At 43.4% G+C, this 25,446-nt stretch overlaps 1 protein-coding gene across 3 annotated transcripts in view; it reads left to right on the top strand.

Moving 5' to 3' along the window:
- Window positions 1-25,446, top strand: part of RAPGEF5 (Rap guanine nucleotide exchange factor 5) — a 256,592-nt gene that overhangs the window by 10,556 nt on the left and 220,590 nt on the right. For 2 of the 3 annotated variants that reach the window (XM_070787581.1, XM_019958533.2), the window contains exon 1: window positions 11,237-11,492. The exons of the other annotated variant lie outside the window; for it this stretch is intronic. In XM_070787581.1, coding sequence (XP_070643682.1) covers window positions 11,262-11,492 — 231 coding nt within the window. In that variant the 5' untranslated portion in view covers window positions 11,237-11,261. Of the gene's footprint in view, window positions 1-11,236; window positions 11,493-25,446 lie in introns of those variants that run through there. 3 annotated transcript variants of the gene reach the window in all.

The following is a 25,446-nucleotide window of genomic DNA, read 5'->3' as shown; positions in this document are numbered from 1 at the left end:
TGTCTAAAGATTTGGGGTTTGTCTAGAGAGGGGATTAAATGGGGAGAGTTGGTGAAAATCACGTGTAGACCACCGTTTGTTCACCAGGTCATGTGGCTTCCCTGGGCCTCACCTGGGATTAATCAACAGCCATGTGGGAACTGTAATTTAAGAGGTATCGCACCTGGGTTGCATCCCACCAGGACTTCCCTGGTGGCTCAGACGGTAAAAGTGTCTACTTACAATGCGGGAGACCCAGGTTCAATCCCTGGGTTGGGAACATTCCCCTGGAAAAGGAAATGGCAACCCACTCCAGTACTCTTGCCTGGAAGATCCCATGGACAGAGAAGCCTGGTAGGCTACAGTCCATGGGGTCGCAATGAGTCGGACACGATTGAGTAACTTTACTTTCACTGGGTTAGATTCTACACGAAGATCTTGTCTAATCTTCTCAACAATCTGGTAGTCTTAATAATGAACAGATCATGGAGCCTCAGAGAGGCCAAGTAATTTAAGGCCTCTAGAAGGTGGAAAAATCTGGGTTCAAATTCAGGCCCATCGGATTCCAAAGCATGGGTCTTCTGTTCCACCACCCAGATACCTCTACCAGCCGCCTTTGTGGAAAACCCTAGTTCTCTGTCAGGCTGAAAGTGGTGTTAACTGAGCAAAGGTGACTGCGGTAGTGGGAGGGCAGAACGGTTTCTTTAGCCTGTTCACATCTCCCTGCTTTCTTTCTTTGTTCCTTTCTTCTTCCTTCTTTCCTTTCTTTCTCTCTTATTTTTTAGTTGTTTCTTTTTTCCAGCTGTGCTGCATGGCTTCTGAGATCTTGGTTCTTTGATCAGGGATGGAACCTGTGCCCCCTTTGCTGGGAGCTCAGAGCCCTAATCACTGGATCACCAGCGGAGTCCCTCCCTCCTTTCTTATTATCAGAGACAATTTTTTTTCTGACCATTTTTTGGGACCCCTTTACACCTTTAAATTATTGAGGGTCTTGAAGAGCTTTTCTTTTCCTGTGGGTCATACGTGCGGATACTTACTATTTTAAAATTGAAAAGAGCAGAATTTAAAAAATTATTTATTAATCCATTTAATAAACTGATTATGTTAATAGAAATATGTTTTATGAAAAATAATAGTTTTCCAAAACAAAACAAAGTTTAGTGAAAAGAATGGCCTTGTTTATATTTTTGTTAGATTCCTTGATGTTTGGCTTAGTAGAAGCTGTTGGAATCTCTTCTCTGTTCCTGCATTCCACCTGCTGCAGTATCACGTGGCCATAGCCTCTGGAAAACATCAGTGTATCCTCTTCAAAAAATGACAACAAAAAAGACAAATAGCATTTTGGCATTATTAAGAGAACAGTTTTGACCTTATGAAAGCCCTGCAAGGGTCTTGAGGATTCCCAGAAGTCCCCAGGCCACATTTTGAGAACTGCTACTTGATATAATCACCTCAGTATTCACTAGGGCTGGCGAAAAACCCCAATGTTTGGGTCAGATGAATTGTTCCGGGTCACTGAATCCAACCATGCATCTGATAAAATGAAATTCCATGAAGTCCCCTCATTTTGCAAGGGTAAGAATACTAGAGAAGGAAATGGCACTCCTCTCCAGTATCCTTGCCTGGAGAATTCCCATGGACAAAGGAGCCTGGTGGGCTGCAGTCCCTGGGGTCACAAAGAGTCAGACATGACTGAGTGACTCACAAACACACAGACACAGACACACAGACTGTTAGTTCAACATGGATTTAAATGGATAGAAAAGTATTATGCTAAGAAGAAATTTTACTCTGTAGTTTCCATCTGCAGTCTTAACTGTTTAGAATGAACCTAATTTCTCCTCTGTATATTCCAGATACATGAAAACAACAGCCTTGTCCCTTGCTGTCATTTTCTTCAGAAGACCTCCTTCATGTTTAAGAACTTAGAAGACCTCCCTGCTCTGAGTGTTCTCTAGCCCCACATCTCTGTATTCTCATCCAGATCTTCAAATGCCAATTTGAACTCATACAATGTTGCCAGAATGCACTCAGGCAGATTTTCTCATGCTTACTCTGTGCTTGGCTTTGATTAGGGCTACAAATGCTTCACATTCACAGACAGGGAGAAACATATTGTCAAAGGTCACTGTCTTCTGGTTGGGCATGATCTTTGACATCCTATTTACTTTCCCACTCCTTCTGCCATTCTGGTACAGGCTCTGCTTTCTCTAAGGCACCATCTCCTCTGTCCCTTCTCTCTCACCCCTACAGAAAGGCAGTGCTCTAGATGCTGTGCTTTAAAGTTTGCAAACAGCTTTATAAACATCATCTCATTTAATTAGCATGGAAACTATGCCCAAAATGTTGTTGTTGTTCAGTTGCTAAGTTGTGTCCAACTCTTTGCAACCTCATGGCCTGCAGCACGCCAGGCTTCCCTGTCCTTCACCATCTCCCAGAATTTGCTCAAACTCATGTCTATTGAGTCTGTGATGCTATCTAACCATCTTATCCCCTGCTGCCCGCTTCTCCTTTTACCTTCAGTCTTTCCCACCATCAGGGTCTTCTCTAATGAGTAGGCTCTTCACATCAGGTGGCCAAAGTATTGGAGTTTCAGCTTCAGCATCAGTCCTTCCAATGAATATTCAGGGTTATTTCCTTTAGGATTGACTGGTTTGATCTCCTTGTAGTTTAAGGGACTCTCAAGAGTCTTCTCCAATACCACAGTTCAAAAGCATCAGTTCTTTGGCACTGAGCCTTCTTTATGGTCCAGCTCTCACATTTGTATATGACTACTGGAAAAACTATAGCTTTGGCTGGACCTTTGTCTGCAGAGTGATGTCTCTGCTTTTTAATACACTACGTACAGAATGCACAGATGTGAGTAGAATAAGGGAAACACAGAAGTTTCTGTTAACCTGATTCTATGGGTTACCACGCTAATACTTCATGCCTGGGATTCTGTAACCTGCTTTGCTGGCTGTGCAACTTTCAGGGTCTCCCTATTTTAAAGCACTCTACATACTGATGCTAAAATCATCTTTCTTCCCTGCTGATCTGAACATGCCACCATCTGGAGTCCATTTATAGCCTCCAACATTCTTGGGGTAATGTATTTTCCTGAGACCTTCGAGACTGCATCTGCTAAGACCTCTGACTGACTTTCCTCAACCTAGGATGACAGTGTTTGGCTAATCAGAGTTTTGTTCATTCATTTGTTCGTCCATCCAGCATTTATTCATGCATGCATTTTTTAACATAGCATCTATGATGTGCTAGGCACTGCAATGGACAGTAGAGGGGAATACAAAAGTAAGTTTTCTCTGCCCTCCAAGGTTTTATAACCTCATCCAGGTCTTATATGCACAAGTGGCTCTAGTGGTAAAGTACCTGCATGCCAATGCAGGAGACATAAGAGACGTGGGTTTGATCCCTGGGTTGGGATGATCCCCTAGAGAAGGGCATGATAACCCACTCCAGTATTCTTGCCTGGAGAATTACATGGATTGAAGAGCCTGGTGGGCTACAGTCCATTGGATCACAAAGAGTTAGATACGACTGAAGTGACTTAGCATGCACACATGCATGCAATTCAAATACTAGACTAACTGTGATAAGAGAGGTGGTGAAAGTAGATTTATAGTTGTAGGTAAACTCTGAGGTTTATCTGAGGAAGAATTAATCCCAATGGGCAGAACATACAAGACCTCCAGGAGGGGTACTGTTGAATCTGTGCAAGGACAAATAGATTTCCATAAGTGGGGTGGGGAGATGGGACAAGCCTGGCTCGGCTTCCTCGCTGTCTGTTGGTCAAGTTAGGTCTCCTATTGCCTTCTCCTGTGTCTTCTTGGGCCTTTGACCACAAAGAAATTTTTTTTTTTAACCAGTGTCCTAAATACTCAAGGGCTGTGTAAACGTGCACACCTGACTTAAAAAAGGAAATTTCCAGCATGATAACAGTCAATGGCATATGAAAAGGCATAAACAGACAGATTTTGTTTCAAGATTATGAGTGTGTAGAAGACAAACTTGCAAGGAAGGACACTCACCCTTATCAGCTGGTCTCTGGTTGGAGCCACCAATGCAAATAGTGTAAGGAAAAAATGTGTCATCCTTGAAGGGAATATTTGCATGATGCATAGTGCATGATATACTACACAAATAATAGCACAGCATCACACAGGTTTGTCATGAACCATCTGATGGCAGATAGTCCTATTTGTGATTCTTGAAAACTAAAATAAAATGAGTAAGGCTTAACATTTTTGGGTTTGAAACATGTTTCATTATTTTGTGACTTTTATCTCAATTGCATATTCATTCCATAATAAAACATAAAAATAGTATTAGTATCAAGCACACACTTCTGTGTGGCATTCTCAGCAGAGGCAGGGTGGGCAGTACTGGGTTTCAAGTGCAAGCTCTGCCTCTGATCTCCCACTTCAGCCTTAGTTCTTGGGAAGGTCCCATTCAGTCCATCTTGATCATTATATAGTAAAGCGTTAGCAGGCTTGAATAGAGAGGCAAAACTGTATTTAGATTTTCTCTTTCAATTAGCTGGTAAAGAAATGCAAAACATCTTAAATGGAGGAAAAATTAAAACAAGAGATGTTGGGAAGGGATGGGCACCAAGGAGGACTCATCAAAGTCCTGGTAGCTGTGGGGTTGGGAGACTGTATAGAGTTTGACACACATGTGTACATTTATGGGGAGATAAGTAGGTACACCTTTTCCAGTCCTGTGGCCACTGCTGAGTTTTCCAAATTTGCTGGCATATTGAGTGCAGCACTTTCACAGCATCGTCTTTCAGGATTGGAAACAGCTCAACTGGAATTCCATCACCTCCACTAGCTTTGTTCGTAGTGATGCTTTCTAAGGCCCACGGACTTCACATTCCAGGATGTCTGGCTCTAGGTGAGTGATCACACCATTGTGATTATCTTGGTCGTGAAGCTCTTTTTTGTACAGTTCTTCTCTTCTTAATATCTTCGGCTTCTGTTAGGTCCATACCAATTCTGTCCTTTATTGAGCCCATCTTTGCATGAAATGTTCCCTTGGTGTCTCTAATTTTCTTAAAGAGATCTCTAGTCTTTCCCATTCTGTTGTTTTCCTCTATTTCATTCCAATCCCAAAGAAAGGCAATGCCAAAGAATGCTCAAACTACTGCACAATTGCACTCATCTCACACGCTAGTAAAGTAATGCTCAAAATTCTCCAAGCCAGGCTTCAGCAATACGTGAACCGTGAACTTCCTGATGTTCAAGCTGGCTTTAGAAAAGGCAGAGGAACCAGAGATCAAATAGCCAACATCTGCTGGATCATCGAAAAAGCGAGAGAGTTCCAGGAAAATGTATATTTCTGCTTTATTGACTATGCCAAAGCCTTTGACTGTGCGGATCACAATAAACTGTGGAAAATTCTGAAAGAGATGGGAATACCAGACCACCTGACCTGCCTCTTGAGAAACCTGTATGCAGGTCAGGAAGCAACAGTTAGAAGTGGATATGGAACAACAGACTGGTTCCAAATAGGAAAAGGAGTACATCAAGGCTGTATATTGTCACCCTGTTTATTTAACTTCTATGCAGAGTACATTATGAGAAACGCTGGGCTGGAAGAAGCACAAGCTGGAATCAAGATTGCCGGGAGAAATATCAATAACCTCAGATATGCAGATGATGCCACCCTTATGGCAGAAAGTGAAGAGGAACTCAAAAGCCTCTTGATGAAAGTGAAAGTGGAGAGTGAAAAAGTTGGCTTAAAGCTCAACATTCAGAAAACAAAGATCATGGCATCTGGTCCTATCACTTCATGGGAAATAGATGGGGAGACAGTGGAAACAGTGTCAGACTTTATTTTTTTGGGCTCCAAAATCACTGTGGATGGTGACTGCAGCCGTGAAATTAAAAGACGCTTACTCCTTGGAAGGAAAGTTATGACTAACCTAGATAGCATATTCAAAAGCAGAGATATTACTTGGCCAACAAAGGTCTGTCTAGTCAAGGCTATGGTTTTTCCAGTGGTCATGTATGGATGTGAGAGTTGGACTGTGAAGAAGTCTGAGTGCCGAAGAATTGATGCTTTTGAACTGTGGTGTTGGAGAAGACTCTTGAGAGTCCCTTGGACTGCAAGGAGATCCAACCAGTCCATCCTAAAGGAGATCAGTCCTGAATATTCATTGGAAGGACTGATGCTGAAGTTGAAACTCCAGTACTTTGGCCATCTCATGTGAAGAGTTGACTCACTGGAAAAGACCCTGACGCTGGGAGGGATTGGGGGCAGGAGGAGAAGGGGACGACAGAGGATGAGATGGCTGGATAGCATCACCAACTTGATGGACATGAGTTTGAGTGAACTCCAGGAGTTGGTGATGGACAGCGAGGCCTGGCGTGCTGTGATTCACGGGGTCGCAAAGAGTCGGACATGACTGAGCGACTGAACTGAACTGAACTGAACTGACTGAAGTAGGTACACAGGGAGGGGGAAATTACAAGGGAAAGCCCAGCTGATATATGCTTTCCTTGGCATTCTGGATAATCATATGGACCACAAAAATTAAAGGAGGAAAACCAAGGTGAGTCATTGCTTCAAATTCCATATGAGGACTGGAAAGTCGCACTCTGTGTGTGATCCGAGGGCCCAGTGGACTGTCTCTGCTCCTCTCTGTCCTCTCAGCACTCCAGCCCAGATCCATCCTTTACTATCAGATATTTGGACCCCAGCATCACCGTTGCTCCTGTCCTTTCTTTTGGGCCCCAGCTCATCCTTTGTTCTTGCCGGTCAGATTTTCACGGGGCGGGGTTGGGGGGGCTTCTCTCAAATCAACTCCCCCTACCTCCTAACTTTTCTAAATCCAGAGCCATTTTTTAAAACAATTTTTTGAATAGGTAGTATGTTTTCCTGTTTAAAAAAAAAAAAGTTATACTTAAAAAAAAATCTCCCTTCTTTCCTTTCCTCATGTAGCCAATTCCAACCACTTGCAAGAAACTTCACATTTCTTCACATACATGCAAATAGAAATATAAATTTCCTTTTTTTCAATTCATAAAGGAGTATATTTTTCATGGTTTTTTAAACCATGTGTTTTGGTCATTTACTAGTACGTAACGTGCAAAGAGTCAGACACGACTGAGCGACTGAACTGAACTGAACGTGCATGCGTGCTTATCACTTCTCCCGTCCAACTCTTTGCAATCCTATCGACTGTAGCCTGTCAGGCTCCTCTGTCCATGGGATTCTCCAGGCAAGAATATTGGAATTGCCATGCCCTCCTCCAGGGGATCTTCCTGACTCTGGGATTGAACCTGCATCTGTATGTAACAAATATCTCTAAACTGAGGGCCTTAAAACAATTTGTTGCTAACTCTCATAGTTTGGTGGGTTGCTTGGGCTCAACTGTGTAGTTCTTGCTTTGGCTTCTCACTGTAGTTTCAGTCAGATGTGGGCTAGTACAGTGGTCACAGGAAGGCTTGACTGGGTTGGAGATTCCAGACAGCTTCCAAGTGGCTGGCAATTATGTTGGTTGTTGGATGGGAGCTCAGTTGCCAGAGCACCTCTGTATAGACTGGGCTTTTCACAAGAAGCTGGTCTCTCTGAGTGGGAGCATCCCAAGAGAGCAGGAAGTGAAAGTTACCAGGTTAATTAAGGGCAACTTACAGAACTGGCAGTGTTAGGTCTGCTGGATTCTGTTGGCAAAATGGTCTCAGGGCTAGCCCAGGTTCAAGGAGATGGAGAAAGAAACCCTGTTCGCTTCATGGGAGAGTAGCAAGATTGTATTGCAGAAGATCTTGAGGTTAGGAGATACTGTGTTGGTCATTTTGGTAAAACACAATCTGTATCACCATCTGAAGTACCTTTCTACTCCTAACACATGCCCAAGGCCTGAGGAGCATTCTTTTATAATGTCTAATATCTGACCTCTCCCTGTTTCCACCGACTCCACTCATTCAAACCTGCATCCTTTTGTAGTTAGGTGAATGCCAGAATTACCTTCCTGGTATCCCACTTTCCTTCACTGCAAATAGCCAATGAAACTTTCTTAACGTTGGTGTTTACATAAACTTTAGCTTTAATGATGTCATTCTCCTAAGTAAAAATCAGATCTGATATCCCCAGTGGTTTTGTTTGACCTGTGCCAAGTTAGCATATATAGGATTTGCTTTTTTTTAACTTTCAACATTGCAAAATCAGGAGGTCCAGATTAAGCTCCTTTTGAAAAACTAGGTCCTCATATGTAGAAAAATCAGATTCTTTGACTAATATGTTCTAGATACTGAACAAAAGGGAAAAACTTTCAGGCTCTTGTGGGATTTAATGAACAATAGGGGAAATAGATAAATAACATAGGAAGACTGATGGACGGCAACACTATAGGGTTAGAAAGGAGATAGGGCAGGAGGCAGGTGGGAAGGGCTACAATTTCAAATCACATGGTCATGGAGGCCCTCACTGAATGGAGACATTTCAGTTAAAAAACTTAAAGAGTAGTGGGAGGGTAACAGGGAATTCTAGAACTTTGCTTTCCAGTAGAGTAGCCCACAACCATATGTGGCTATCTTAATTTGTATTAATTAAAGTTAAAAATTCAGTTTTTCTGGCACAGTAGCCACATTGCCAGTGCTCAAAAGTCACCTATGGCTAGTGGCTACAAAGCAGATATAGAACATTTCCACCATTACAGAGAGTTCTACTGGACAGCATTTCAGAGGTGGGGTATTCCATGCAGAGGGGAAGCAAGTGCCAAGGTCCTGGCAGGGGGGTGGAACACTGTGGCACTGCTCTTCTGCTCACACATGCCCGCTATGCCCTACTGTCTGTCTTATACCGCAGCTATATGGCAGTTGTCATTTAGCACCTTACCCCAAGCCAACCTTCCAAAGGCCTTTGTTGATATTAAGTTTTAGACCTTTGGTCAATGCCATAGAATCTATGGGGTCAAGTCCCAGACTCCCTGATCTTGCACTAAGAAACTCTGTGAAAGAGCATGAAGTCCAAGGATCTGGACCAGGAGTCAGAACATGTGTGTTCTGTTTTAGAGCAGAGTAGGTTCATGGTGTGATTCCAAGGGTGTTCTCAGGGGTGACATGGCACAAACCTTCACTCATCAGAGAGATTGCTAGCCACAAGTGTCCTGGAGTGCCTTTACTGGACCAGGACCAAAGGTCTAGTGGACTTTTAGTTGGTATTTCAGGAGGAAATCTGGAGTATGGAGTATGACAGTGGTTTTTGTTTTTGTTTTTTTAGTTGCTAAGTCGTATCTGACTCTTGCAACCTCATGGACTGTAGCCTGCCAGGCTCCTCTGTCCATGGGATTTCCCAGGCAAGAGTACTGGAGTGGGTTGCCATTTCCTTCTCCAGGGGATCTTCCTGACCCAGCAATTGAACCTGGGTCTCCTGCATTGCAGGCAAATTCTTTACTGACTGTCATGAGGGAAGCTCATGACATTGGGGCTCAAGGCAATGCCTAATTACCAGTGGGAGCAGAAATATTTGAACATTATATAAGCTGGTACACTCTTATATGGTCCATACAAGTGGAATTTCAGCCTTGAATAAATATATGTAATAGTTATTTGGAAACTGTAATGTCTGAGTACTGTAATGTCCAGTAAACACGCACAGCTTTCTATGATAGGATGTAAGGCGCCCAATATGTCACCAGCATCTATTCTGATATTTTCTCCTCCTCCATCACAGGATCCCTCTCTCCCACCAGTAGGACACATTCAGGGCCCAATAGGTTCTGTGTCCTACCCCTCTGGCGTTTTTCTCATGTTTTTCCTTCTTGCTTGAAGGACCCACATCCTCTTTTCTGCCTGACTGAATCTTCTGCACTCAGCTTGAGGGCACAGCTCAAACTCCCTTCATAGACTTTTCTTTGCCTATCTCAGGCCAGAAGCATCTCCCTGCTCCTGTGAGCTGCAGTGCTCATTATTCACACTCAGTTGGCAATTACCAAGACTACAACACTATATCTTTGTTTTTTTTTATATGTGTAATCTAGTCCTGGCTCAAGTCTTAAGTTTGAACAAACTGGGAGATAGTGAAGGACAGGGAAGCCTGGTGTGCTGCAGTCCATGGGGTCACAGAGTCAGGCGCAACTTAGCAACTGAACAAGAAGTCTTAAGATCCTTGAGGGCAGAGTTCACAGGTCATTCTTTTTTCCTTGCATGGCCATATTTCCATATATATTTGCCAGTTGTCTGCCATATGAGGGTTGAGAGTATAGTGGTAGACCAACATAAACCAACAAAGGGCCCTGATTCCTTGTAATCCTTAGTTGTCAACTTTTTTTTTCTAAGGTGAGTAACTTTATTCAGTTCTTGCAAGTCTTAGGCAAAGATAGGAGCCCTGTGTCCTACTGATAAGGAGTAAAACTACTGGCTGCCCCTTGCTGAAGACAGATTGATCTGGGAGGTGAAGGTTCACAGCCATCTGGACTAAGGCCCTGTTGGAAGAGTCTTGCTGCCAGGGCTCCACAATTCCTGCCTCCTGGAATGGTGTAAACAATGATTCACACCACGGCAGGCCTTTACGCTTTACCAAGCACATTCATCACACGCATCAGCCTTTCAGGGAAGGTCAGGTTCCAACTTGTTAACAGAGAATCACCTCCAGGTCACCAGACTTGCATCTATTTTGCTCAACACCTATCATAATGAACAAAAGTTTTAGACTTTAATGATGAATGTGCCAAAGAGAGGACAGCGTGGGGGCTCTTTGACTCGTAGCAGAATACAGAGCCTATTTCGAAGTTCTTAGGCGAAAACCATTTCTGGGATTAGTAATTACGATTTGGGGCCAGGCTGTGAAGAGGAAGAAAAAACAAAACCACCTTGTGCGCCCGGCGGGGTGGTGGTGTTCCCCACTTCCTAGATCACAGGTCGAAGTTCAGGTCGAGCCCGGCATGCAGGAAAAGGGGGTGAAGTGGGACTTTTCAGCCTAAAGGGAGTAGGGGGATGGGCCGGGCAGTGGAGTGGGTTTGGTGGTGGATTCTGGGAATCCGCACCTGTGGAAGAGACGGTGCTCAAGGTTCGGGGAGTGGCTGCGGGGGCCGGGTCCGCAGGCGGAGGTGTGCCGCGGCGAGGGCGGGGCGGGGCGGGGCCAGGCGCACCTGGGCGGAGAGGGGGAGGTGCGCGGGGCTGAGCCTGGCGGGGGCCGCGGCGCGCGCCAATGGGCAGCGGCTGGCAGCGCGCCCCGCGCCCGAGCCGCAGTCGCGCCCTCTTGCTGCCTGGCGAAGGCGCGGACGGCGCGCGGAGGCGAGCGCGGGGAAGAGCCGCCGGCGCCACTGCCGCCGTCAGGGCATGAGGATGGCCGTGGGTTCCGTCAAGATGCAGCCGCCGTGCGAGAGCCCGGCTCTGGCCGCGGTGGCGGCCGTGGCGGCGGCGGACGGCGCCCTGCGCCGCAGCCCCAGCGCGCGCGAGCCGGAGCGTGAGCAGCTGCCGGTGCCTCCGCGGCCGCGGCTGCGGGACCTGCCGGCGCTGCTGCGGAGCGGGCTCACCCTGCGGAGGAAGCGGAGCGCCGCTGGGGGCCGGGTGAGTGGCCGGGTCTTGCGCGGCCGGAATGGGCGTGGGAGGAGCGCACGTGGAGCCCGCGCCCACCCTCCGGGGCGGCCGAGGAGGGCATCTGGAAGTTGGGGAGGTGCCGCGAGTGGGGCGCTTGTGCCGGACTAGGCAGAAGAGGGGCCCGGGAAAGCGGGGTCGTGGGGTGCCCCCCGCGGAGCGGCGGTTTCCCTCTCCCTTAGGTGCACCTGACTTAGCCCAAGCGCACCTGGATTCTGGCCGCGGGACCGTGAGCATCGCCGGAAGAAGGGCCGTTTGCCTTTCTCTAGAGGGGGAGCTGCAGGTGTCCGGTGCCTAACGGCCGGCCCTGTCCCAACAGCGAGCCCAAGGCCCCAAGCGCGGGACCTCAGTTTTCAGGAGGCATGAGACGTGTGCACTGCTGTCGGACGCCTCGTTGCAAGCTTTGGGCACCGATACTGGCTCTGGCCGCCGCCACGGCCGAGGGACAGACGCCGGAGTTGGAAGTTCCGGGGCGATCTGTAGCTCCTGGGCTCTCCAGTCGCCAGCACTTAGTTCTCGGCGACGCCCCCAGAATCTTAAATATTGACTTCCTGCTGGTGTGTTCGGTAGGATTTCCTGGTGGAGGAGTGTCCCTCGTTGGGTTCTAAGTGCATCTAATGGCCCGAGCAGGTCAGACATGTTTTGTGGTTAAGAGAAGCGGGACGGCCTGGGATCTCTCATAAGTCACTCAGCAGGCACTACTGACTTACGGGTGTCCCTGCTCACCAAGGCCTTGGGCACCTTTGGGAGGTTTTACTTAGCTTTTAAAATTTTTGCATCATTAAGGAGACATTACCAAGAAGGTACCACAAGGTAGACATTTTGGTCTGCAATTTTGAAAAGAAGTGGTTGTCTGCCTTAAAAGATCTTGCTGGGGGACTTCCAGCTCTTGAAAGATAGGTTTGTGAAACTTGAGCGTTAGGGAGAAACACTGGGTTTAGTATGGCTTCCTTTGGGCAGGAAAGGGTCTGAATTAATGTTGAGTCTTTGGCCTTTCTAGGCTGTGTACCTCCTTCCCTAAGAATTCTTCCCACATAGAGATGACTGTACATGATCTACCTTAGAAGGATGTTTTGAGGATTAGCTGAGCAGTAATAGGACATCTTTAGGTCAAATGACCAGGGGAGTTTAGGAATTACTGCAAATGACCTTACCATGTGGTGTACAGGGTACAAAGAAAGTGAGGAAATGTGTCCCAAAGATATGATAGCTAAATAAACACAAAAATCAGAGTTAGAGACTTTCCAGGAGTCTAGGGAAAAGTAGGTTAAATCGTATTCTGTTACCCTTGATAGTTATTTTTTCACTGCACAGAATACTGAGGACATGAGGGCAGCCAGGCAGTCTGTGAGGAGGATCGCCCAGGGTTTCTGTGTAAATAGATCTGGAGTGTTCTTCTGCATAGAGACTTGAATTTCCCCCTGTCTGGGATGTTGTGGTGTACCTTGCCAAAATACATATTTACTCTTATTAATTATTTTGAATGTGGTTACTTCAAATAAGATATACTTTATTAGCCCTTCTTTGGTTCTAATATTGTATTAGTTCTCCTTGTGACATTCCAAATACATTTCATAAGTGCAGGGCCAGTTTTTTTTTTTAATTGGGGGAAGATTGTCAAGTTTTCTGACATTGGAAACCCATAATTTTCAACTGTTTTCCCTCCTTTGGCTTTGGAACCACCTTTGTGATCATGGAACCTTCCCATCAAAGGAGTTGGAAAGGGTTTGAAAGAAAGAGAAAAATAGGTGAAATATGTATTAGTTTGTTCAGGCTACCATAAAAAAAATACCATAGACTTACACAACAGAAACGTATTTTCTCACAGTTTTGGAGGCTGAGAAGTGCAAGATCAAGGTGCCTGCATATTTAGTTTCTGGTGAGAACACTTCCTGGCCAGTAGACAGTCACCGTCCCTCTTTGTCCTGATGTGACCATTCCTTGGTGCCTGTGGAGGAAAAGAGATGGCCTTCTCTCTCTTTTTTCTTTTTTTAAACTGAAATATAGTTGACATACAATATGATGTTAGTTTCAGGTGTACCACATACTGATTGGTATTTGCGTACATTAGAAAATGACGTAATGATGTAATGCTAGTTACCATCTGTTCCCATACGAAGTTATTACAGTATTATTGACCATATTCCTTATGCTGTATATGACATCCTCATGGCTTATGTATTTTACGACTGGAGGCTTATACCTCTTATTCTTATTCACCTGTTTTGTGCTACCCCCATCACTTGTTTATTCTCTGTATCTCTACTTTCATTTTGTTTTGGTTTTTAGATTCCATATGTAAGTGAGATCATCCAGTATGTTTTTCTCTAGCTTATTTCACTTAACATAATACCCTCTAGATCCATCCATGTTGTCACCAATGGTAAGAATTCATTTTTTTTAATGGCTGAGTCATCTTTCATTATATGTACATACCCCATCTTCTTGATCCATTCATCCATCAGCGGACACTTCACTTACTTCCATATCTTGGCTGTTGTAATAGCGTGGCAGAGAACATAGGGGTGCATATATCTTTTCCAATTAGGGTTTTTGTTTACTTTGGATTAATACCCATGTGTGAGATTCCTGGATCATATGGTAGTTCTATTTTAATTTTTTGAGGGATCTCCATCCTGTTTTCCATAGTGACGGTGCCGATTATAACCTTAACCAGTGGTACGGCAGGATTCCCTTTCCTGTGTATCCTCCCCAGCACTTGCTGTTTGCTGTCTTTTTGATGATAGTCGTTCTGACAGCTGTGAGGCGATATCTCATTGTGGTTTTGGATTCGTTTCCCTGATGATTAGTGATGTTGAGCATCTTTTCATATGCCTGTTGGCCATCTGCTTATGTTCTTTGGAAAAATGTCCCTTCAGGTCCTCTGCCCATTTTTTGTTTTTGGTGTTGAGTTGTATGAGTTGTTTGCGTATTTTAGATCAACTCCTTGTTGGGTATATCATTTGCAAAAAGTTTACGTACTCCCATTCAGTAAGCTGCCTGTTCGTTTTGTTGATGGATTCTTTCACTGTGAAAAAGCCTTTTAGTTTGATGTAGCCCCTTTTGTTTATTTTTTCTTTTGTTTCTCTTGCCTAAGGAGACAGATCCAAAAAAGTATTGCTAGACTGATAGCAAAGTGTACTGCCTATGTTTTCTTCTAGGAGTTTTATGGTTTCAGATCTTATGTTTGTAAGTCCTTAATCTGTTTTGAGTTTGTATATGGTGTTAGAAAGTGGTCCAGTTTGATTCTTTTGCCTGTAGCTTTCCCAACTCTATTTATTGAAGAGGCTGTCTTTCCTCTGTTGTATGTTCCTCATTTGTCATAGATTAACGTGGGCTGCCGTCTATGGGGTCGCATGGAGTCGGACACGACTGAAGTGACTTAGCGGCAGCAGCAGCAGCAGTGTGCTGTATAAGCATGGGTTATTTCTGAGTTCTCTATGTGCCAGTACCACATTGTTTTGATATAGATACTGGCATCTGTGTATGTCTTTTTGTACCAGTACCATACTGTTTTAATGACTGTACCTTTGCAATATAAACTGTTTGAAATCAGGGTATGTGATACCTGGAGCTTTGTTCTCTCTCTTAAAACTTGCTTTGACTATTTGGAGTCTTTTGTATTTTCATACAAATTTTAGAATTTTTTGTTCTGATTCTTCGATCTCTCTCCTTTTCTTATAAGGCCACTAATTCCATCATGGAGACAGCACCCTCATGACCTATCTCACCCTTAGTACCTCCCACAGGCCTTCCAGATACCAGCATCTTGGGGCTTATGGCTTCATTAATTTTGGGGGAACACAAATAGTCCATAACAGAAGTGTTTGAAGGAAAGAGAAAAACACAAGCAGTGTGTATCAAACCAGTGGGTGACTTGTAAACACCTGGGGTCATGTGGTTAGCCCCTTGGTTAGGGCAGTGATATTAATGCAAGTAAATCATGGCTAAGCTCTTTGTGTGGACCTTCAGTTCTGTATGTCATGAGCTGTACTTCTGGATTATAGCTGAGTGATTATAGGGACAAGTTAGCACAGATTCATTACCACTGGTAAGAAAGTAGCTTTGTGTATTACATAAGCTGGTAGGAAAGTTTGCAATTTCTGTATTGACCAAGATCTGATTTAGGAATCTGTGTGGCCCTTGCCCATGCTGCCTTGGGCTGTCCCAGATCTTAACAATCTGACATCAACTGTCATCAGATAAGCTCTTTGTGAGTTGTGTTGCCCAACCCAGGTGGCTTGTAGGCTGTCTCTTATTGGGAGAATATAAGCTGACATTTGATTGTTACTATAGAACTCCTGGTTCCTTGGTTCAGTCACTTATTGTCATACTGAATTCAGAATGCAAGCTGATTAAGACTCTTTGCACCTCTTTAGGCTAGGTGGAATGACTAGCTTTTTCTTACTGCCTCCTAAAAAATCACTGCTAAGATAAGGGACAGATTGAATTTACACCAAAACCATTTAATTTTCTTTTTTAACTTTGTGTTGGGGACATTATGAAAGAACAATGTAATTACTTCCTATCTTTAGCTATTAACATTTTATCAATTTCATTTCACTTATTTCTCTTTTCCCCACTTTTCTTTTGTGAGGGACTGGTGTATTTTAAAACAAAATCCTAAATATTGTGTCATCTCACTCTAGTGTTTCAGTTTACATCTCTGATAAGGACTTTGTTCCTTAAAAAAAAAGTGTGCCTTTCTTGCCTAAAATTTTAATAATAATTCCTTAACATAATTCCCATATTTAATTTTTCTCAGAGATGTCTTTTCACTTATGATTGGTTGTAACCAGGAATTAAGGTCCATGCATTGTGTTTGGTTGTTAGGTTTTCAAATCTGTTTTATTTTATAACCATCTCCTCCCCCCGTTTCTTTTTTCATGCCTTTGATGTGATGGAGACAGCAGGTCGTTTGTCAAGTAGAATGTCCACTTCTGGGGTCACTTCTTACTTGTGATGTTGTCTAGTTTGTTCATTTATTTTCCATGTTTCCTGTAATCTGGCAGTGAGATGTAGTGGCTTGATTAGATTCAGACTTAAGAGCGAACATTCTTGGTAGGTATTACTGTGTATAATCTGTTGCATCGCATCACGAGAGGCATGATGCCTGAATGTGTCCCTGCTTGAGATAACAAGAGTGATTAGTGGGTTCAGGTGGGGTCAACTTACCTTTCTACCTTTCGCCTAATGATTGTAACACCCCTGATAGTTGTAACCCAGATCCATTTCATCAGAGGTTGCAAAATGATGATCTAAACCTATCGTTCCTCTTGCATTTATCAGTTGGAATTCTGTCTATAAAGAATTTACTCTCGAAAAATAAAAAATTTACCCTCATGAACTACTTGGGTCTTCTGAAAAAAAGATTGTATAGGAAGGACAAGGGAAAGGCTTGATTTTTTTTCCCTTTTATCAATTTTCTGAGTTATGATTTAATGCCCTAGCAACCAGTGAGTTTTTTTTCTTTTTCAAGTATCAGTAAGATATTAGATTTGTTTGTAAGTTGTTTGTAAATTTGTTTCAACCCATTGAAGGCAATAGTCTTTTTTTGATGCTCAGTTTTTATTTATCTCCTGCGTACTTCTTAAAAGGCCCTAGTAGTCTCTGATACCTTTCTTCTTTTTCAGCACAAGTTATTCTAAGCATATCTTTTCCCATTTCCTGGTCCAGACTCCAAATCAGCCATTTTCCCAAGGAGTACTGATTTTTTTTCTTCTGAAAACCATTCATGTCCCTCAACTTTTGCCTCTCATAGTGGTTGAGTTTTTTTTTTAACCTTCTTTTTAAGTCTTTCATCTTAAGTTTTTGTTTCATTAAAAATTCTTCTCATCAGGCTGTTTCTAAGACTGTCATTTTTTCCCTCTAATGAAATAACTGGTAGCTACATTCCTTCTTTCTATATATACTGTTGGAGCGCTGGGGCTACCTTATTTTGGGCTTTGGCTGCTGGAATATTTTCTGCAGTGTTCCACCACTTTCTTCATCTTCTTGAAATCTGTTTCATTTACCTCAATCAGAATGATTCACCGGTCGTGCCAGTTTGACTGTTCACCCAAGTCTTCCTATGATTCTCAGCCTTTGGATCAATTTTCTCTGCCTTGACCTCTTCCCTTCAGCCACTCTTCACTCAGGCAGGGTCTCAGTGGCTCTTCAGACCTGAGAAACTGGAAGTTCTCTCTTTTTCATTTACAGCCTGTACCCTGATGCACGTGTGTGATCAGTTCAGTCGCTCAGTTGTGTCCGATTCTTTGCAACCCCATGAATTGCAGCACGCCAGGCCTCCCTGTCCATCACCATCTCCTGTGATCAGTCATGTCCAACTCTTTGCAACCCCATGGACTGTAACCCACCAGGCTCCTCTGTCCATGGGATTTCCTGGGCAGGAATATCAGAGTGGATATTTGCCTTTTCCTTCTCCAGGGGATCGTCCCAACCCAGAGATTGAATCCCACCCTGGTGACTCCCTCTCAAAGAAGAACAAGGCTGCCCATTTCCTGTGTCTGAGCTGGAATGCTTCAGGCCTGGCTTACCACCCTCCTCCGCTGGAAATAAGACTTTGTCGATCGAGAAACACGTTCTGCTCCAAGTTATACCAGTATGGCCAACTTATAGTCATTTTATACACATATCTCATAGGCAAAGCATGTAGTTTCTTCCTTGTATTTAAATTAAAATCAGTGCTAACACTTCATAGCACTTAATTATGTGCCTTGTAGGTTCTGGTATAAACTTTTAACGGTCACTACAAGCCTCTGTGATAGATGCTTTTATTTGCATTCTACAGATGAGGAAGGGGGTTCTCAGGTGGTGGTGCAGTGGTGATGAATCCGCATGCAATGCAGGAGATGTGGGTTCAATCCCTGGGTCAGAAAGATTCCCCTGGAGGAGGACAGGGCAACCCACTCCTGTATTCTTGCCTGGAAAATCCCATGGACCGAGGAGCCTGGTCGGCAACAGTCCATGGGGTCAAAAAGAGTTGGACACAACTGAGTGCACTTGTGTGCACTCACACATACACACACCCCCACACTCACATACACACACACACACAAATGAGAAAACTGAAACCTAGAGGTAACTTGCCCAAGATCACTGAGTGGGCGGGATAAGGGAGGTTTGAATGCAGCCAGTCTGGTTCCATAGTCCATGTCCTGAATTGACTCTCAAATGCACTGAGGACCTAGGGTCTATTTTTTTTCCCCTAAATGTCCATTGTTGTTGTTGTTCAGTCACTCAGCAGTGTCAAATTCTTTGTGACCCTGTGGACTGCAGCACGCCAGGCTTCCCTGTCCTTCATCATCTCCCCAAGTTTGCTCAAACTCATGTCCATTGAGTTGGTGATGCCATCCAACCGTCTCGTCCTCCGTTGTCCCCTTCTCCTGACTAAGTCTTTCCCAGCATCAGGACCTTTTCCAATGAATGCCCATAGGCTTTATAGTACCTGCTGGTATGACCTTACCCCTCTTGAGAATGGTCAGTACATGCTGTTGATAATGCCACACATTAACTTTTCTGTCATTGGAGCACACAAGGGCTTGTGGTCCTCCTGGGATTGAGGTGGAGAGGTCGGGGGAGGGGAAATGCTGTGGTTATAGGTGTGTATAGTAACTAATAGTTACTAAGATTAAAGTTCGAAGTCAGTGTGTCCTAAGCAAAAAACTCGCAGGCCTATCGTCATCAATCCAAACAGTTTGTGAATTCATCCTCCTTACTCTTATCTGCTTATGGTAGCCTGTCAGAAGATAAAGGTCATTAAAGGAGGCATGCATCTTCCAGGAAAGGTGAGTCAGATCAGATAGGACAGCACGTGTTGGTCTTATTTAAGAAACAGTGACTTCTGGCCAGCTCAAACTTTGAGTTGCAGGGCCACTACTCTCTATCCTCGCATGTTATTCTCTGAGCTCTTGAAGCCTCATTTTCTTCCGCTGTTGTGAGATACACTGTGGGTCAGGTTTTTCTGAGAATAGAGGCAATGTCTGGGAAGCTTTGGGCACCTTGCAGCTTAAATGTTTTCTTCCCCAGCTGTATGCTTATTCTAAGCAAATGGACTTACATAGACATATTTATGGAAATCTAGGCATAAAAAATTTTGCTCTTGTATGCAGTGTCAGTTTCCAAGTTTTTAAAAATCGTGGTGTCCTAACATAGAGTGAATATTTTAGGTAGTGTCTAAATACTGATACCATAACAAAACAGTCTGAGGTTCACACTTGCACTGTCTAAAATGGACTTGGCAGTAATTGGTAACTTGTGAAGCTAAAAATAGAAGGAAAGGTGGGAGAAAAGTCACTGGGGATGACTCTGAGCGCTTGTGACTTTCTTTTTGCCTCAATGTTGCATAACAACCCTGGTTAGGAATACTGATCATGCTAGTAACACTATGTTATCAAGGAGTACTTTGTGAGAGGTTATAAGATTTTATGGGAAGGCAAAGTAGTTAAAATCAATGGCTGCCCCCACCATGGTTAATTATTGTTATAATAAATCATTTATTTATAAGTCCATATGGAAAAGGGAGAGTTCAGGGACAATATCGTGGATTCTGGCATGTCTTTATCAGATTGAAATGTCAGTAGTCCTCTAAAAGGAGAAGGTATTTTCAACTTTGAGAAAATTACCATCTAGAGAGGTTTAATAGCCTTCCATGATCACCCAGGTAAGAAGTAGTGCAGTCAGAGTGGGGCCCAGGACTATCTGATTACAGTCTGTGTGGCCTTTCTGCAAAACCATGTTGTCTAAGTGTGTGTGTGTGTGTGTGTATGTCTGTGTGCATGCTCGCTCAGTCGCCAGGTCATGTCCAACTCTTTGTGACCGCATGGACTGTAGCTTTGCCAGGCTCCTCTGTCCATTCTTTACCACTGAGCCACTGTACCCTGTTGTCTAAGACATGGATGTAATTATGACATGTTGAGCACTGAAACAGTGGGTACCCCAAGGAACTCCAGTGGTAGAATCCCTTAGTGTGTGGTATTTATATAAAACGAGGGGTGCCCTAGGCATTTCAAGTTTAGTGCAAAACACAGCTTACTTTCTTTCCAGTGTCTTAGGCAAATGGCTTCCAGGATTCGTCTTTATCCACTTGCAAGGTTTGGTGATGGCTTGAGCAGCAGCAGCTGTTTGTCATCCCTCTGCAATACCAGCCATTGTTCAAGAAACAGGAAGGTTTAGGATGACTCATTCGGGAAGCCATTGCTCTGGAGATTTGGAAACTGACTGGCTGCGTATTGCAAATAAACTTGGAGATTTATATAAAGCAAGTAGCTTCCTTTTCTAGAAGACTGGAAGAAGAGGTAGAATGAGTTTCTGATAACCCAGGATTTACATTTCTGATGGTGACTTGTTTGATATTTAAGAAACATCTGATTAGGAAGTGGGAACTATGCGTACCTATCAAAGTAAAAGAATCCATTTACAATTGAATCAAGTCATTGAGAATACACAAGTGTCTTTTACTAAAATTAAGCTTTGGCCCATTTATCTTTTAATGGATGTGATTACCTGAAACAAATAGCTCTCTACTTCCCCCCCCCCCACCCCAATCCCAGGCCTTTGCTGGAATCTGGGGTGGCACCCTAGAAAAAAGCATGTGCAGGCATAATTTTGCACCTCATTTCAGAGGGCTTGTGGATGTTCTGAAGCCTGGGTCACCACACACCCCTAGTTAGAAGGCCTTTCTTCTAGAAGCAGTACCATGGTTCTGTAATTATTTTACTTTTCATCTTTCCTTCCTCTAAAAATCTGGCATAGTGTCAGGTGCTCAATCGGTAAATATTTCCCCAAATTAAAGCATTTTAATGGCTGGTTGAATTGGAAATTTATTCACCTCAATGCAGCAAAAGCTTCAGTGAGTCCTGGGAGGTGGTGGCCGTGGTGATGATAATTGTTATTATTTAACAAATTCTCATGTAACATTCATCATCTCGGGTTGTTTGAGGTACTTTCTTGGGGTTGTTTGAGGTACTTTAAGAACATTAATCACTGAATCCTCATAACAGCTGTGTATGACTGATATTCTCTTTGTCGTCGTCTTGTCTGAAGTGGAGAATGAGGTTCACAGATGCTGGCTAGATTGCCTGAGATTACCTATTAAGTGGAGAAGCTGGGCTTTGAACCCAGGAAATCTGGCTCTGTATTCCAAGGTTTACCTATTCTGCTGCATCCTTTCTCCAAATAAGAGAATGTATTTTCTTGATTACAATCTCTTTCTCTTTTTCATTTTATTACTTTTGAAATAGGGATGTTTGTTAAATTAATATGATCATTTAATGGAATAAAACTTTTTTCATTTCGAAACTATTATTAAATTGATAGTGTATGTTAAAATTTGCTTCCCAGGTGGAGATAGTGGTAAAGAACTAGCCTGCCAATGCAGGAGACATAAGAGACGCAGGTTTGATCCTTGGGTCAGGGAGATCCTCTGGAGAAGGGCATGGCAACCCACTCCAGTTCTTGCCTGGAGAATCCCATGGACAGGGGAGCCTGCAGGACTACAGTCCATAGGGTTGCACAGAGTGGACACGACTGAAGAGACTTAGCATGCATGCCATCTTGAAATCTTGATGTCTTAAATTAAAGCTGTAATAAGCCATGTTTTACTTTTTAAATGTAGCTGCATAGTTTATCTGTCGACATAGCAAAGTAGATCACAGCTTTAAAATCGTGCATCCAGGTCACTCACTTCTGGATCTTTCCCATGTATGCGTGTTACTAAACTTTTGTTTGATTTTCTCCTGTTAAAAAAATAAAATAATGCATACGAACAAAGTGTTAGTTACTCAGTTGTGTCCGACTCTTTGTGACCCCGTAGACTGTAGCCCTCCAGGCTCCTCTGTCTGTGAAATTTTCCAGGTGAGAATACGGTAACAGGTAGCCGTTCCCTCGAACCTGGATCTTCCACATTGCAGGCAGATTCTTTACCATCTGAGCCACCAGGGAATCCCAATACAAACAAAATCCATATCTATTCATGAAGTGTGAAAATTTTAATGAGTGCATTAACAATTTATCTGAGCACTGATAATTGCTTAGGTAATGCTTTAAATGACAGAGGAGAATACATATAAATTTTTTCCTACAAAAAGTATTATCTTTAAAATAATGTTGAAGGTGAAATTATAGAAAGTTTATTATTGGTTCCCTTCAGTTTTTTTTTTCCCATAAAATTTAAAAGGTAAACTTCCCATATGAATTTCTTATTTTTTTGAAACTAACAGCCATGAATATACACAAATGCCGATAGAGTTTAGACTTTGTCTTTGAGTCACTGTACACTGTGTGGGAAGATGGCAGATCTTACCTTCTGGGACTCAGTTAATCTTTTTTATGTTTTACTTGCTTTTTTCATGAGGCTTTGGCCTCTCCCTTGTAAAGTGCTTTTCTTTGCTTTTTGTACCATTTGTGTTATCTGTAGAAAAAACATAATTCAGGATTTCTAATACAGGCAAAACAAACCTTTCTAAAGTTAGAGTCCAGAAACCCAGGGCTTCTGCAATCTAGCTGGTTGTCTTCCTGTATTTTTTTCTAACTGGTCTAGCAACTCACTGCAGCCCCGTTGGTGCTTTTGCTGTTCAGTCGAATTTGACCTTGTCAGATCATTTACCTGCAGCTGTTCTGAGGTGTACACGCAAATACTTGTGATTGCCTAACACTTTTGCCTCTGGTGCTGACTGTAAATTTGTTTTACTCTCTCCTGCTGCTATTGAGGGAGGTGAACAGCTTATCACTTCTGCTTGGTCTAACACTCTAAATGTTGACTGTAAAGAACAAGCGCTACAAATGGTACACTCCATCATACTGTGCTGTGAATTTATGTATAGGTATGAGATCTTTTGTAGGGAAAAAAAAAGAAACTGTGTGATGTTGCTTTTAGAGAGTAGGGGAAGTATGATGCCTGTTTCAATCCATTGAAATAGAATTTGGCTTTGTTATAATAGAAAAGACATTTTTTTCTATGTTTTGTCATTTACCGGCTGTGTGAATAAGTCAGATAACCTTTCAAGTTAAAATGGAATGCTGGTATTCTATCATGCAGTTGATGGTGGCAGAGGGGACCAGTTTTCATTTCTTGGCCCCTGTCTGTACAGCCAAGGTCTTTCTCCATTGAGATGCCAGCTCAACCCCCAGTACACTTTGGGGGCATGTTTTAGGCAGAGGGAAAGATGGGTCTTAATAGTCACCTCATCTCTGGAGTTAGAGAGTGGAAGATAATGATTTAATAGAAAGAACATTTGAAGGAGGAAGATTCTGATTAAATTGAGAATCCATCATATCAAAAGAGTAAAAATGATGTTACCTATGAATTTGTTTCCAGAAGATTAAATCATTTGTTTGGCCATAAACAGAATTCTGGGAGAGGAGTCAGAAGAGAACTTGTGTCAGCAGCCCTTTGTATCTGGGGAGAGTTTACCAGGTGGTTTTATCTTCTTTTAGGTGAGAGGTTTGTTGCTGTTTCTTGTCATCAGGGAAAGCTATTTTTTAGATTCAGATTAGCATCAATATTTGTTTTCCTCTACTGTTTCAAATTTATGAAAAATCTTCAAATAGCACCCGCTGAAACGCTGAAATTTCTACTCTTCTTGGCACATGATTTTTTTTAAAATAAGAAGAAGCCTGCTAGTTGTATTCTAATCTACCTCAAATATCCCACGAAGTTAGAGCTTAATGAAACTCCACAGGGTCAGTTCATCAGTAGCTGGCTGTTCACACTGCTGTCATTTATATAAGGCTTTATATTTGCAGAATGCTTTCTCATACTGTGTTCATAGCTCTGAAGTAGGTATTCCTTTCTTATACAGACAAAACAAGTTACTGAGTTTTTCCATAGGCCACTTCTGTGAAGCAAAGATAGTGCCCACCTCACAGGGAAGGAGAGGAAGCAGGTTAAAATGCACAGCACTTTTCAGACGAAACTGGTTTTGTGGAGAAGACTTAGTGTGAGCTGCTGCTGTTGTCATCGCTGCCATCATCATTGTCTCCTGAAATGACAAATCTGAGGGATTTCAAGATCAAGCCCTTGGAAAAGCTGAAATAGATTTTATTGGCTATAGTGACCGCAACTAAGTAGGAAAATGGAGGCTCAGACATCGGTATCTTGCTAAAGGTTGTAGTGAGGAAGTTCAGGGTCAAGGGCTCCTTACACCTGAAGCATCTCTGATAGGATATCCATGGTCGTCCCCCCTAAAATGTCAAAGATGGGGTCTAAAGGAGGACTCCTCAAACAGTAGCATATACATACATGAGAATCCCTGAGAGCTTTTTAAAGCACAGATTCCCAGGCCCCAGTCTTAGAGACTTTGATTCCATACGTCATGGATGGGGCCCAAGAATCTGCATTTCTGTGCAGTTCCAGGTGATGCTGATGCTTCTGGGACACGGACCACACTTAAACACCAGTCAAAAGGGCCTTAAAAATTTGATTCCCTTCAATGTCAGAAAATTTCTGAGGCCAGGAGTCTACCTGCTGTTCTGTTTGCCACCTTCATGATGGAAGGACAAGCCAAGATGGAAGACCATGACTATAAGAACTTAATTAGAATTAATAATACTGGAAACTACCCCTGATTGGTTTCCACAAAGTAACTGGCAGTTGAAAAAGTCATGAGCATTTGAAACACAAAGGGCCCTTGGCAGCTGGCCTACTGATTCTCTGTCCATCCCCTGTCCTCTCTGTTTCGTTCCAGTCTACACCTTGGAGCCTGCCCTCTGGATAGTCATCACTGGGGCTCCTGCCATGTGGCTTTGGTTTGGGTTCAGTCACTGGAAGGCCAGGGGAGGAGCGGAGTCAGGGGTGGGTGTCTGTGCCCTCTGCCGCTTCTCCTTTTCTGTGTAGTGCCGGCAGTGCCTGTGCCTGTCTGTTACCAGCTTCAACAGGGCAGCCTCTCCTCCATTACTTCAGCTCTCTCCCGTCTCCAGTAGACCTGTG

Source organism: Bos indicus, chromosome 4 (assembly GCF_029378745.1).
Source record: "Bos indicus isolate NIAB-ARS_2022 breed Sahiwal x Tharparkar chromosome 4, NIAB-ARS_B.indTharparkar_mat_pri_1.0, whole genome shotgun sequence".
Taxonomy (NCBI): Eukaryota; Metazoa; Chordata; class Mammalia; order Artiodactyla; family Bovidae; genus Bos; species Bos indicus.
The sequence above is the reverse complement of the archived record's forward strand: the minus strand, read 5'-3'. Positions and strand labels throughout refer to the sequence as shown.